Consider the following 13514-nt stretch of genomic DNA (forward strand, 5'->3'; position numbering starts at 1 on the left):
TTGAGGCTCAGTGGCTTATATGAAGGGTAAGTAATGAAGATTTTTTTTGGTAGTTAATTTCCATTCTCTAAATATTATGTCTTTATAGCTTTTGTTTGGAAGAGACTGAGGAAGTGGGGGGAAGGAACAGAGAGAAGGAAAAGGTGATAAGCATTTATTTCTATGTGGCAGGTATTGTGTTAAGTGTTTCATAAATATAATTTTATTCTTACAACAACTCTGTAAGGAAGTAAGATTAATTTTATCCCATTTCACAACTGAGGAAATTGAGACAGACTGAGGTTAAATGACTTGCCCAAGATTGAACAGCTAATAAGTGTCTGAAGCTGAATTTGAACACTCTCTTCCTTACTCCAGGTCCAGCACTCTGCACTATGGAACTTCCTAGGGCCTTTCTTTGATAGTATAGTTCAAATTCTGTCAGAGAGCTACCACCTTAAGGCAACTTAAGTTTTCTGGGCTTCAGTTTCCTCCTCAGTATAAGAAAGTTGGACTTGTCTTTGACTGTATGGTCTTTTTTAGCTCTAAATCCAGCGTAATCCTATGCTGTTCTATGCTGATGTTACTGTAGTTACAAAACTCAGGCATGCTGGTAAACGTTTAACAACCAGCTCTCAGGGGGAAAACTAAGGATACCTATAACACACTTTTACATTTAATCTACATCATTAAATTTTTCTCCTTCACTTTCCTAAGTCTAGACAATCAATACAAGAGTAAATAAAACCCTAATTTATAGCAATTATCACTTCTGAGATGTAAATGCTCAACAATGACAATTTAACAATCTCATAAGCTGGTATGAGCTAGCTCCAGCATATCCCTGATCACTACCCTTCTTGACCTTTTAATAATAATAATAACCAAAATTTATATAATTCTTTAAGGTTTGCAAAGTACTTTACAGACATTTTATTTGATACTTATAATAATCCTAGGATTTAGATGCTAATATTATTGTCACTTTATAGATGAAGAACTTGAAGCATGTCTCTATACCTCCTGCTTTTCAGGTTCCTTTTGTATGTTGTCTTTCCCCATTAGATTACAGGCTTCCTGAGGGTAGGGAATATATATACATACATACAAATATCCAGTATTTGTATCTCCAGCACTTAGCACAGTACCTCCTTGCACATAGTAGATACTTAATATATGCTTCTGTACTGACTGACTGAGGCAGACAGAGTTTGAGTCACACAAGTAGTTTTAGGGGGAGGTTTTGAATTACTTGGGTCTTCTGGACTCAAGAATCAGGACTCTATCCACTTCATTGATTAATTGATCTCTTAAGGGCATGAATATAGCTTCCATGTCCCTGCTACTCAGGGTGCCTAAGTAAAATTAATAAGTTATTTAAAGTTGGTAAGTCATTTAAAGTTAGTAAGTAATTTACTTTTTAAGTAATTTTAAGCAAAAGTAATTTACTTTTCCTAAGTAAAAAGTACATTTTATTTAATCTTGGGGAAAATATTTTCTTATGTTTAGTAATTAGTTTACTTTTAAAGTAATTTTAAGTAAAATAATTAAAAATAACTTTCCTAAGAAAAGGTACATTTTATTTAATCTTACTTGGGAAAAATATTTTTATGGTTTGGTCAGGGAATGAGCACACAATGATGGAATGAAGAGAAGCTGGAAGTGATGAGAGAAAGAATAGATCTTTGAATTCACATTGAGGGTCTACATTACGAGTTTCTCCTTAGTCCTTCTTCCTAAGATCTCACCTCACCTAAGATCTTCTCTCTTCCGTGCCAGGGATTTGTCCTTCATCAAGGTGATCAACGTGGGGCAGCGGTTCTTGGTGAACCGAGTACAGGACTACATTCAGAGCAAGATTGTGTACTACCTCATGAACATCCATATCCAGCCCCGAACTATTTATCTTTGTCGCCATGGAGAGAGCGAGTTCAATTTGTTGGGCAAGATTGGGGGTGACTCTGGTCTCTCACCTCGAGGAAAGCAGGTGAGTAGACAACCAGTGCACCAAGAAGGGTCATGGTTAATGTTGGTATCATTATGTTCCCCCTCTGGACTCTCTTGCATCCACATTTACAATCTTAGTATTGCTTGGAATTTGCAGAAGAGAGATGGTGCTAGCCTGTTAACTGAAGTCTTATCCTATGTTTAAGGATGCTGGAAGGTTTCTTTTCCTCATCACTTCCAGTCTTTCTGAAGCCAGGCATCTGTTGCATGTTTACTACCTTCTCATCACTCTTCCAGGTGCTCTGATTTAAATCCATTCGTCCTTTGAGAGGGCTGAGAGTGATCTCTGCCATTTCCTCGGCCAACTCCATTTAGAGATATCATTTCTTTTTGTTTCCTCCCAGTTTGCTCAAGCATTGAGGAAGTTCCTGGAAGAGCAGGAGATTGTAGACCTCAAAGTATGGACCAGCCAGCTAAAAAGAACCATTCAGACTGCAGAGTCTCTGGGTGTGACATACGAACAGTGGAAGATCCTAAATGAGATTGATGCTGTGAGTAGACAGTGGAATGGGATGGTCTGGCTGCTAAGTGACACAATGGATAGAGTAATGGGTCTGAAGTCAGAAAGATTCCCCTTCCTGTTCAAATGTGGCCCCAGATTCTTACTAGCAATGTGACTTAGGAAAGTTGTTTCAGTTCCCTCATCTTTAAAATGAGCTGAAGAAGGAAATGACAAACCCAAGAAAGCCCCAGTTGAAGTCACAAAGAGTTGAACATGACTGAAACAACTGAATAACACAACGAAAAGGACTGGTCTGTAGCAGGGGAGTACTTCTCTTCCTCCTGTGGATTAAGAGTCCCATAGAGCTCATCACTTGGACAGCCACTTCCAGAAAAACAGAACAACAAAATCACAACCTTGAAATAGTAATCTTTGGCAAACCCCGGGTAGACACTTTCTATCTGCCTCCCCTACCACTGCAAAGAGCAGAACATGGATTTTTTTTTTAATCTAGTCACTGCGATTCCTGGGCTAAAGCTAGAATAGGGTCTTCTGCAGTTATTTTGTTCCATTTGAGTATCCTTCTGGATGTGTAAAAGAAAGTAGAGGAAATCTTGCTTCCATGGTTCCTACTTTTTAAGCTAATTATAGCCAAAGTCTTTTTATGTGTTCAGTATTAGATTCCTACCCCTTTGGCACTCAGTGTCATTTCTTTCTTCCCCTCTTCCTCCTTTACCTTTTAAAACATTTCTTATAAATATCTTCTAACCTCGTCAGTTTTCTCTCATTCTTAGTCTTATATTCCCTTGATCCCCAAAGTTCTTCTTTTAAATTAGGATCTCATTCCACCCCAGACATTAAGAAGATCCTCCTGCAATGATTATAGAAACAGAAGTGAAATCTGGAAGATAAGATTGGAATTCAGGCCTGTCTGACTTCAGTCCCTTTCCCTTGGGAGTTCCAGATATTAGTTTAGTTGTATGGTTGTATTCAGTCATGTTTGACTCTTTGTGACCCTATTTGGGTTTTCTTGGCAAAGATATTGGAGTGGTTTGCCATTTCCTTCTCCAGTTCATTTTGCAAATGAGGAAACTGAGATAAATAGGTACAAGGACATACCTAAAGTCACATTGCTAGTTAGTGTCTGGGACTTCCTGACTTCAAACCTGGCTCTTTTTACACTATACCTTTGGCTGCCCTACTGGCATCATAGTTTTGCATAAACATGAAAGGGATAGGTTTATTATCCGGTCTTCTGGAACCTTCAACAAGTTTTGGCTTTCTGCAGGGTGTGTGTGAAGAGATGACTTATGAGGAAATTGAGAAGCAATACCCAGAAGAGTTTGCTCTTCGGGATCAAGAGAAATATCTATATCGTTACCCTGGAGGGGAGGTAAGGCTTCATTGAATAATATACTGCAGGAGTTTACATCTTGGAAGGACCTGATTATTATTCTTCTTGTCTGGGAGACTACCCAAGAGGTCACTTGATTCATGTTCCTGCTTCTAGTTAGACTAGGTTAGACAAATTGTATTTGAGGTGTGAGGGAGGGCTTTTTGTCTTGGTCTTTGGAAAAGGAAACATTTAGGTTCTTTTGAATGGCCTGTCTCAGCTATAGATCAACATTCCTTGATACAAAAATAAAAGAAACTTATTCTTACTCTCCCTCTACTCCTATCAGGTCACATAGTCATAATAAACTATATAAAGTGGGTTTAGGGTCTTTTCTGCTTGCCCAAGGTAAGTGGTAATTTCCCTGCAAATTTACTGTCTTTTTAATCTGAATTCCTGGAAGCAAATTGTCATGTGCTTTCTGGATATTCAACACCAAGAGAATCAAAGTATAAGAGAAAATGATAGCTAATAGCTCACATTTTTATAGCACTTAAAATTGCAATTCCATTTTACAAATATTCTTTCATTTATTCTTCATAGCAGTCCTGGGAGATAGGTGCTGCCTTGTATTATAGATCTGAAATCATGTCTTCTGATTATAAATAACAAGAAAATAATAGCGCATGGTAATAGTAAAAACATTTTATTCTCACAATTAGAAAAAAGTGCTATTATTTCCACCATTCACATATGAGCCACTAGGTGGCACAGCAGATAAGTCAGGAGACCTTCTGAGTTCAAATGTGACCTCTGACTTGTACTAGCTGTCTGATCCTGGTCAAGTCACTTAACCCTGTTTGCCTCAGTATCCTCAACTGTAAAATGAGCTGGAGAAGGAATGGCTAACTACTCCAATATATTAGCCAAGAAAACCCAAAGTGGGCGTCACAAAGTTAGACACAACTGAAATGACTGAACAACTATAAAACATATGAGGAAACAGACTGAGAGACTCCAAGGCCAGCTCTCCTTTTATTATTTTATCCAGCAATTTCTAGGGAGACTCTAGCTTCCCTAAAAATCCCAACCACTTCTTGACTGGGACAGAAAAGAAATGAGATTGAGTTCCAGTCCTTTCTCAATGACCTGTGGTTTTTCTCAGCCTGAACCTTGTTCTTGAAAGATCTGAGCACTCCCAAGAGACATGAGACTCAGGGTTGGGGGTAAGGAGAAAATTTAGTTGGCGACACGGAGTCTCTGTGCCTGCTGGAATGAAACCAGCTGGGGAAGGAAGAAGAAAAAGAGGGATCATTTGACTGAAACTCAGCTGCCAATTTGATTCTGGCTTCTTCCTCTATAGTCATACCAGGACCTGGTGCAGCGGCTGGAGCCGGTCATCATGGAGTTGGAGCGCCAGGGCAACGTCCTTGTCATCTCCCACCAGGCTGTCATGCGCTGCCTTCTGGCCTACTTCTTGGACAACAGTGCAGGTGCCAGAGAAGGGCAGGCTGAGAGGAGGGGGGAAATGAGGGGAGGGCAAGGGCTCGCCTCCTGATGGTGCCAGAATCCTTTGGCACTTTGTCCCTAGCTTTGAGAGTAGGTATTTCAGGCTGGTAGAGGGATACAGCAGCTATTGAATATGTCCCTTGATATCCCCAACCCTGCTGTTACAAAAGCCCTCTTCTGGAATACTTTTTTAGCTTATCAGACCCACCAAGTTAGGGTTGAGTGTGTACTTTGGGGAGACTTTTGATGCCTTTTCTCCTATTCATTATTCTGATTTTTCACTATCCTGCATATTAAAGGGGATCTTCTAGCCTTTGAATTTGCATGTTTGAGACATGAGACAACACAGAGAGATCCATATTTCTTTAAGAGGGAAAGGGTAGAGGTGGTGGAGGCAGCAGGATGGTTCTTTGTGGGCTGGAAATAGGTAGAGAAGGGGGTACCATCTCTTTGCCTCCTTTCTAACTTCCAACCTGAAAACCATCTCCTAGTCCCATAGAGGGCATTCTTTTTTTTTTTTTTAAACCTTCATACAAATCTCCTTTTCCACAAATCCTGCTTAAATCCTGTGGTCCAGCTTCTTTATCTCCATTTTCCTTTACTCAGCCCAAGTCTGCCCGTGTTGGCAACTTTTCCATTCCCCACATTGATCACTTTCTAACTTGAGATTGACTGTCTATAGGAGAGAATGGAGCCCCTTGATGAGAATTATAGCAGGGGCCTTCTGCTGACACCACAGACAATGAATCATCAGAAAATAAATAAATGAGTTGAGGTCCTCCAATACCCCCCCATTTTAATCTGACTCCCTGCCCCAGTATTATTCAGTGAATCAATTAATAAACATTTATTAAGTGTCTATTATGTGCTAGGCACTGTGATAGGGCCTAGGGATTCAAAAGGAGACAAAAACCAGTCCCATTCATTATGTTTTTCTGGTTTCAGATGAGCTACCATATTTGAGGTGCCCACTCCATACCATCTTCAAACTCACACCTGTGGCTTATGGTAATTATGAACTTGGGGGTTAAGTTGGGAGGTTGGAAATTAAAGAGATATGGAGTTTTCTTAGCAGTTTTTTGAGAGCTCAACAGACATTGTCAGAGAAAAATCCTTAGGATTTCTTTTTAAAAGTCTAGTCAGTGATTCTTGGGCTCATCTCTTACTATATTAACCAGTGTCATATGGAAGAGGGTAGCTGGTCTGGGACTTCTCTTCACACTGGATCTCAGGGAATCCTCTTTTGATAACTTTTCATCTTAGAATGTTCCCATTCTTCCTTCCATTCTCTATCAGGATGCAAGGTGGAAACAATAAAGCTCAACGTGGAAGCTGTGAATACTCACCGAGACAAGCCTACTGTAAGTATTTCCTAGATGGAATGATTCTCCCAGACTCCTTTCTGCCACCTTTAGATCTCTGAGCCTCGAGCAGTCAGAGAGCTAAGTGTTAAAAGGCATTGATTGAATTGCTCGATGAAAAGATCACTGTTGTAGGCTAGCGTTCTGGCTAGTAAATTCTTTTGCAATGGGAAATGGACACTGGTTTATTATTATTATTACTATTACTGCTTCTCAGTAGTAGTAGTAGTAATATTGTGACATTTAAAAATAGGAACCTGAAATTCCAGGTAAAGGTGGAAAACATTTCATTAAAGTGAAGTTGGATCCTTTTTCTGGGAAGATCCCCCACTTGACATGCAGGGTGTTCCATAGGACAATGGGGTAAAGAAGTTGGGAGACTATCAGTTCAGTTCCCAGAACTATCCCTGATAATCTCTGAGACCCAAGAGAAGTCTGTCCTCTCTCCTCTCTGAGAGAGAGTATGAGACTAGAAGAGTTATCATCTATGTCTCCAATCCTTCTAGATGTCCAGTGGTAAGAGAAACTGGCTAGATTCTATTTTTGTGGTAAGGTCTCTGGAGGACAGAAACCAGGAATCAGGGAAATGGTTTAACCTTTGTGAATGAGCTCTTGGCTCGGCTTTCATTCCTGTGGTGTCCCTCCATTTCTAATCAGAACAACTTCCCCAAGAATCAAACCCCTGTAAGGATGAGAAGGAACAGCTTTACGCCTCTGTCCAGTTCGGATACAATAAAGCGCCCGAGAAATTACAGTGTTGGGAGCCGGCCTCTCAAGCCCCTCAGTCCTCTCCGTGCCTTGGATGCTCAAGAAGGGGCTGACCAGCCGAAGACCCAAGTCAGCGTTCCCGTGGTGTAACCGTGTGTGTTCTTCCCTGAACCCAGCCCCCTTTCCCCTTTTACTAATCACCTAGGACTTTCTTTAACTTCTATATCTTTAATTAATCCTAACCCAGAGCATGAGACTATGTTTATGAACCAGCCAACTTCAGTCATTCCCAGATCTGATGTAACATATCACCCCATCAAGCTTTTGACCTTGGTCAAATTCTAATGGGGTCTCTTGGGACAGATATTTGGGCATGAGTTTTGGAGGATGAAAAAAGAAAAAGTCCCATGAGGAAGATGATTTGGTGTAGTCAAGATTGGAAGGGACTGATAAGCACTTTCCAAATACCTTTCTTTCTTTCCCCAACCTGTCATCATTAACGTGCTTTGTTTGTGAGTGTGTGGAGGCCACACATGCTGGGTGAGCTATTTTCCTTCACTTCTTAAGTCCCTTTGTTACTTTATGCTAAATGTACTTACTTGCTTTCTTCCCTCTTCTCCCCCTTCCCCTTTTTAAGACCCTTCATTAGATTATCCCACTTTTGGTCAGAGTGATGCATGGAGCCTGTGTGGTACCTGTGGAAGGAATAGAGAGCAGATTGGGGAGGGAAATTTGGACTCTGTTTCATGATATCACAATGGGACTTAACTTGAAGGGGCTGCTTCCATCCTTTGCTCTTTCTACTCAACCTATATGTGTATTATGAGATATAGCATCCCCAATCTCAGGGCTCACATTTCCTTTTACAAGAAATGATCCCAAGACCTTTTTCACTGGGGGAGATACTAGGTTTTGTGTATTTGGCCAATCCCTTCCTTGGATTTGCCTTTGAATTCAAAAGGGCTATTATAAGGGCTGCTGATGTGAGAGGGTAGGGAGATGGTCTGTATTCTGCCCAAGACTCTTCTAGGGGAGCACATACTGGGAAAGGTCTCTCTTTCCCACTGGCTCCCAGGCTTATTGCCAACAGCAACAGCTGCCCTGCCAAAGCCAGTGACCTCTCTGGGCCAATTAGAAGGGCAGAGCTAGAGTCTGAAACTTTTGGGGATGTTGAATGTTCCAGTTCTTTCAGACAACATCTGATTCCTTCCCCCTGCCTAGAAGTAAATCTTGAGATACACTGACCATAATATTCATCAAATGGAATGAATATTTTAATACACATAATACATTAAGAAAATTCTCTCCTCCTCTCCCATTCCCTTCCTTCCTCCCTGCCAAAGTTACAAAGACTTATTGAAAAACCTGGTGGCTTGCTGTCCCTTCTTGGGAAAGGGTGTCCTATCCACAAGGTAAAAAATATACCCATTAGGATTCAATGGGATGCCTGGAGGCATTAGGGCTTCCTATTTCCAAGTTTTGTCCTTAGCATCTTCTGGGTTTGGGACCTCTCCTATTAACCCAAGGAAGCTACTTCTCTATGTGTTGTGTTACATCTACTTTCTCAACTGAGAGCTTACCCTGGTAATATCCTAGTTTGGATCCTTTTGTTTTTCTCTTCATAGTTTCTGAAACTGTATTTACATAAGGATCCCTGGGGCTTTAACTTCCTTTTCCCCCTCATTTCCAAAATCTTTTTTTTTTGGGGGGGGGAATAGGTAATTTTCTTATATTTGGCAAATCACTTGATCTGGAACTGTGGCATAAGTGTCACTGCTATCTGTGGGGTGGAATGAAGAGACAGCTTCTACATCTCTCAGAACCCTTCTTGGAAGCTTATCCAAAAATCTCAGCCAGATTTCTTCTGTCCTTTTTTGTAGGAGGTATTTATTTGGGACCAGATTGCCCGAGCAATTCATCAATAGTTAATGCAGTTTTTCTGAGGTGATAATGGACAATTTCCTGCATTGATCACATGGGAAGAATAATTGGGCAGTGAATATTTGGGCTAAGCAGCCAATTTAGGAATCCTAGATACCCTTTGGTTAGATATTACTCAATTACCTAATCAAACATTATCATTTGCTAAATTTTTGCTATTTGCTAGATACTGTGCTAAGTTCTGAGGATACAAAGAAAGTGGGGGAGGGAATGTGTGGAACAGTTCCTGCTTTCAAATAGCTTATATTCTAATGCTGGTCTGAATGGGTCAAAACTGTAGACTGAATATAGACTTAGCCAATTATTTTGATTGGATGGAGAGATCCCACTACTGGAAATGTGCAGTGTGGAGGGAGGTTAAGAGATTTGATTTCTGTCCCCATTTCAAACCCTTTTGAGTTAGAGTAAAACATAGTACCTCTTAAGGCCTAACCCCATGAGTAAAATGAAGAGAATTATTCCAATTCCATTACAAAGGCTCTACAAACACTGGATTCCTTGGATAAATAGCCAGTGCTTCTAAGTGCCAGAGGTGCTAGAAAAGGACAGCAGATGAAGACCGGCAGGCAGCTGAGATCTCAAGCAAGGGCTCCCAATATTTATGCTCTTTCCTCCTCTTGTCCAGGTAGGTATGGCAGCCAACTTCTAGATTCAAGCTTGTTTCATGCCCTTTTGAAACACATTCCATTCCAAGGCCAGAGTTAAGATAAGTTGACATTGCTTGTTTAGCCAGTTAAACAGTAAGCACTGAGGGCAAAGCTGTGGCTTCCAGACACTATGGTGAGCTTAGGGATGTCCTCTTTTTCCTGTCCATCTCCTCAAGGGTATGTTAAACAACTCTAATTAGAAGTGATTGTGTACTCACAAAGTGTGATAAAACACGTGTATACTACCAGTACCAGATATATGTGCTGGGAGGACATTTAGCTGTAGGGTAGATAATTCTCTTGCCTGCCCTGTCTCCATCACTCCCCACTCTACTATACCCCAAACATGCGATACTAATCTTGTACTGAGGTCTTAGAAGTGCCCTGGGGAGAGCTGGGTTTTGTCCCATATTAGAGAGAGACATGAGGGATTTGGGCATATATTTGTGACAGCTTAATTCAATAGGTATGGTTTGGATTTGGTCTATTTGACAATTTTGGTCTGGAAAAGTATTTAAACTGATGGCCCTTTGGGGGTAAGAGAATGAAGTGATTAGCTGTTGATTAATGTAAGAGAATAAGACTTTTAGGCCTTTTGGAATCTTTTGGTAGGAGAGGAATTGGCAAGACTTGGGCTGTCCCATGTCTTATCTTTGTTGAGATTAACCTTCTAGAAAGAAATTGAACCAAGGAAGATGAAATCTAAGCCTCCTAGCCTTGGAGCCAGAGTTGAACTGGGTCTTTATTCCATTCCTCTGGAGTGCCTTCCTAACACAGGCTCCTCCATGAGAGTTATCTGGGAATCTTTTTTTCTCCTTCCTACCTCTTCTTCCATTAACTTATGTATAGATTTCTGAATACTCTGGTTCCATTGTTGAAGTATTTAGAAGCATTAGTGAGATAGGGTAATTTATAGGATCTTTTCTGGAAAAAAAAAATGTTTGCTGATACTGCCTAAGAGGATTAGAAAAATTCTCTTGTTTCTCTGTCTCTGCCTCTCTGCCTCATTTCTCTCTCTCACTCTCTTTTTCTCTATTTGTTTCTGTCTCTTTTTCTCTCCTTCCTTTTCTTCCCTCCCTCTTGCCCTTTCCTCCCTTTATCTTTCATCTAGTATTAAAGAAAAAAATGGATTTCTTTTTTTCCCCCTTTGACACTTTTCTTGTTTTTCCCTTTCCTCAAAGTGGAACATAGTTCCCAAACATTAGCCTTAAATTCTTACATTCCATTCTTATTGAAAATAGAAAGCACAGCGAACAACTTTTCAGGAAGACTTAAATCATGTAATCTAACCTATACTCATTAAACACATGGGTTCAAGACACTCCAAGTTAGGCTCTTGTGTTACAAAATAAAACAGATTAGTTCCTTGCTCTCAAGGAACTTATATTCCATTGCAAGAGTTATATTCCACTGCAATATCATTCCCTAAATCTCCTTATTGGGAATGGGAGTGAATGTTTCTAGCTGCCTTCCCAGATTAGAAATACTTTGCACTTAAACTGTGCTTCCAGAGCCCCGATTTGTTGCCCTTATTTAGACTTTATAAATGCTGACATTTTCAAGAGCCTTGTGATCCATTATGCTTGAAGATAAGTGTGCCTTGTGGCTTCTCTGAAGGTCTTCCAGTCCTAGGGACAAGTGCCCAGACAAAAGAGAGGTATCTGGTTGTGTTGTATTATGTAGGTCCCAAGGGGCTTTGCCAGGAGCAAAAGAAAGATAGCTAGCCAAGTCCTCTATGTGTGTTACCAAGATGGCAACAAACTCACCAGCTTTTCCAGTGTATCTTTTTACATGGTTGGATTTTTAAATATTTGAAACTTTTTTTTACTGAACAAAAAAGTGACTGATTCAGTTGCTTAAAACCATGACTTGTAAATAGTGTCTGTGCCGGTCTCCTCTCTCTTCTCCTTGTCCCAATCCTGGGATAGTGATTTAAACACCAGATGTTTACATAGGAGGAATGTTACCTAATCTCTCTGAGCAGGGAATGTTCAGCAAAGGGCCTTTGTTTTTTTAAAGAAACAAAAAGATTACACATCTCTGTGCCTAGCTGGCAGTCTTGTCCTATTTGGTAACTTGAACTAGCTATTATTGTGTCTCATTCGTAATGTGGCTTCCATATTGCATGTGTCCTGTTGAATAGAATAGAGAACTCTGCATTTTCTACCGAAGAAGTGGAGGTGGAGAGTTATACATAATTTAGAATGTGATTTTTCTTAAAATGGCAGCTCAATTCTCATTTTAAAAAGAGAACATTACATATCAGTTGTATAGTTCTGTGCAAGGGATTTTGAGGCTGGCTCTAAAGGATGCATGGTGTAGGTCTGAAGTTGTTGCCTCCAAAATCTAAGGGCTAGAAAGTAACCTTGAGAGGCCATCTAATCTAATTCCTTGTCTTTAGTAGGACTATAGATCGGCACTGATCTCTGACCTTAATTTGTACTCCAAGACCTAAATCACATAAGGATATCTTCCATTATTTTTAAACTAACTATGGTGAGCCAATTCTCCTGTACAGAATTTCTGTCATGTTGGTGAATATAAATGACTATGTAGGAGGAGAATTAACATTTTCAAGAAAACTTCTTCAAATGATAGAACCTTCCAAAGTACTTAATAGGTTTCAGTGATCTATATCCAGTGTTTACTGACTTAATGGTTTTATATTTTACCACATTGATCCAGGTAACTGGGCCACACATCCCAGTGCTTTAGGTTTTGCAAGCACTTGTCCTGTTTTAATTCTTTTCAATCTCTAAAGGTTATTTTGCAGAATCCTGTTGTTTGGTATCTGTTTTTAGGAAAATTTAGTACTAATGTGTGTTCTGTGGAAAAAGAAAAGATGGGCTGAGGATGTACAGAACAAATGAGGATTTTATCACTATTGAGGGTGGGGAAAAGTAGGATGAATATATATGTATAGCCAGTTAAATGGCAGCCCAGTTAGGAATGGTCTGCATTGGGAAGGTTCTGCAGTCTGGCCATAAATTCAAGAATGACTCAGCATAGCTCTCTTGCAAAGAAGAAACATTACCTCAAACAGCAAGATGTTTGTTCTGATGATTGGCTTTTTAATATAGCACTTAGGGGTTTAGAACTGTATTGGAAACATGTGCATCTTTATTTTGTTCTTTTGTTTGTGGAATAGGTAAATAAAACTGTTGAGTACTTTGAAACTCTGAAGGCTCCTGTTTTCTTTGTGTTCTGACCTTGATGCCCTCTGCCAAAACTGAATTATTAGTTTGATTAGGGTACTCAGTATGTCAGACACAACTCTCCTACACCATCTGCTGGGGAAGATGAGAAGGTCACCACAGAGAGCTCCTAACCGTCTCAGGGGTTTCCATGAGCTCAGCGTGGCAAACATACTTCTGCCCCCCAAAAAGAATCAGCAGTAACAAAAACATTGAGGAACACAGGGTTCAAAATCATACCATGAAGCTCAGTAGCCATGTATAATACTCATTATTTCCAAGATTGAAGTAATAGATGGAGTCATTCTAACACATGGGTTCTTTCACAAAAAATAAGGGACAATGGCATCAGACTTCTCTTTTGTCTCTTTGATCTCTTGTGAGGCAGGCAGT

The 13514-nt window shown here is 40.1% G+C and overlaps 1 protein-coding gene across 4 annotated transcripts in view; it reads left to right on the forward strand.

The window, feature by feature from the left end:
• The window catches only part of PFKFB2 (6-phosphofructo-2-kinase/fructose-2,6-biphosphatase 2), a 34053-nt gene that overhangs the window by 16522 nt on the left and 4017 nt on the right, over positions 1-13514 (forward strand). For 2 of the 4 annotated variants that reach the window (XM_031937268.1, XM_031937266.1), the window contains 7 exons: positions 1759-1966; positions 2331-2477; positions 3717-3821; positions 5125-5254; positions 6216-6278; positions 6567-6631; positions 7289-13110. In XM_031937268.1, coding sequence (XP_031793128.1) covers positions 1759-1966; positions 2331-2477; positions 3717-3821; positions 5125-5254; positions 6216-6278; positions 6567-6631; positions 7289-7489 — 919 coding nt within the window. In that variant the 3' untranslated portion in view covers positions 7490-13110. Of the gene's footprint in view, positions 1-1758; positions 1967-2330; positions 2478-3716; positions 3822-5124; positions 5255-6215; positions 6279-6566; positions 6632-7288; positions 13111-13514 lie in introns of those variants that run through there. The other 2 variants (XM_031937267.1, XM_031937269.1) reach the window with 2 other exon arrangements.

This window comes from Sarcophilus harrisii, chromosome 4 (assembly GCF_902635505.1).
Source record: "Sarcophilus harrisii chromosome 4, mSarHar1.11, whole genome shotgun sequence".
NCBI lineage: Eukaryota > Metazoa > Chordata > Mammalia > Dasyuromorphia > Dasyuridae > Sarcophilus > Sarcophilus harrisii.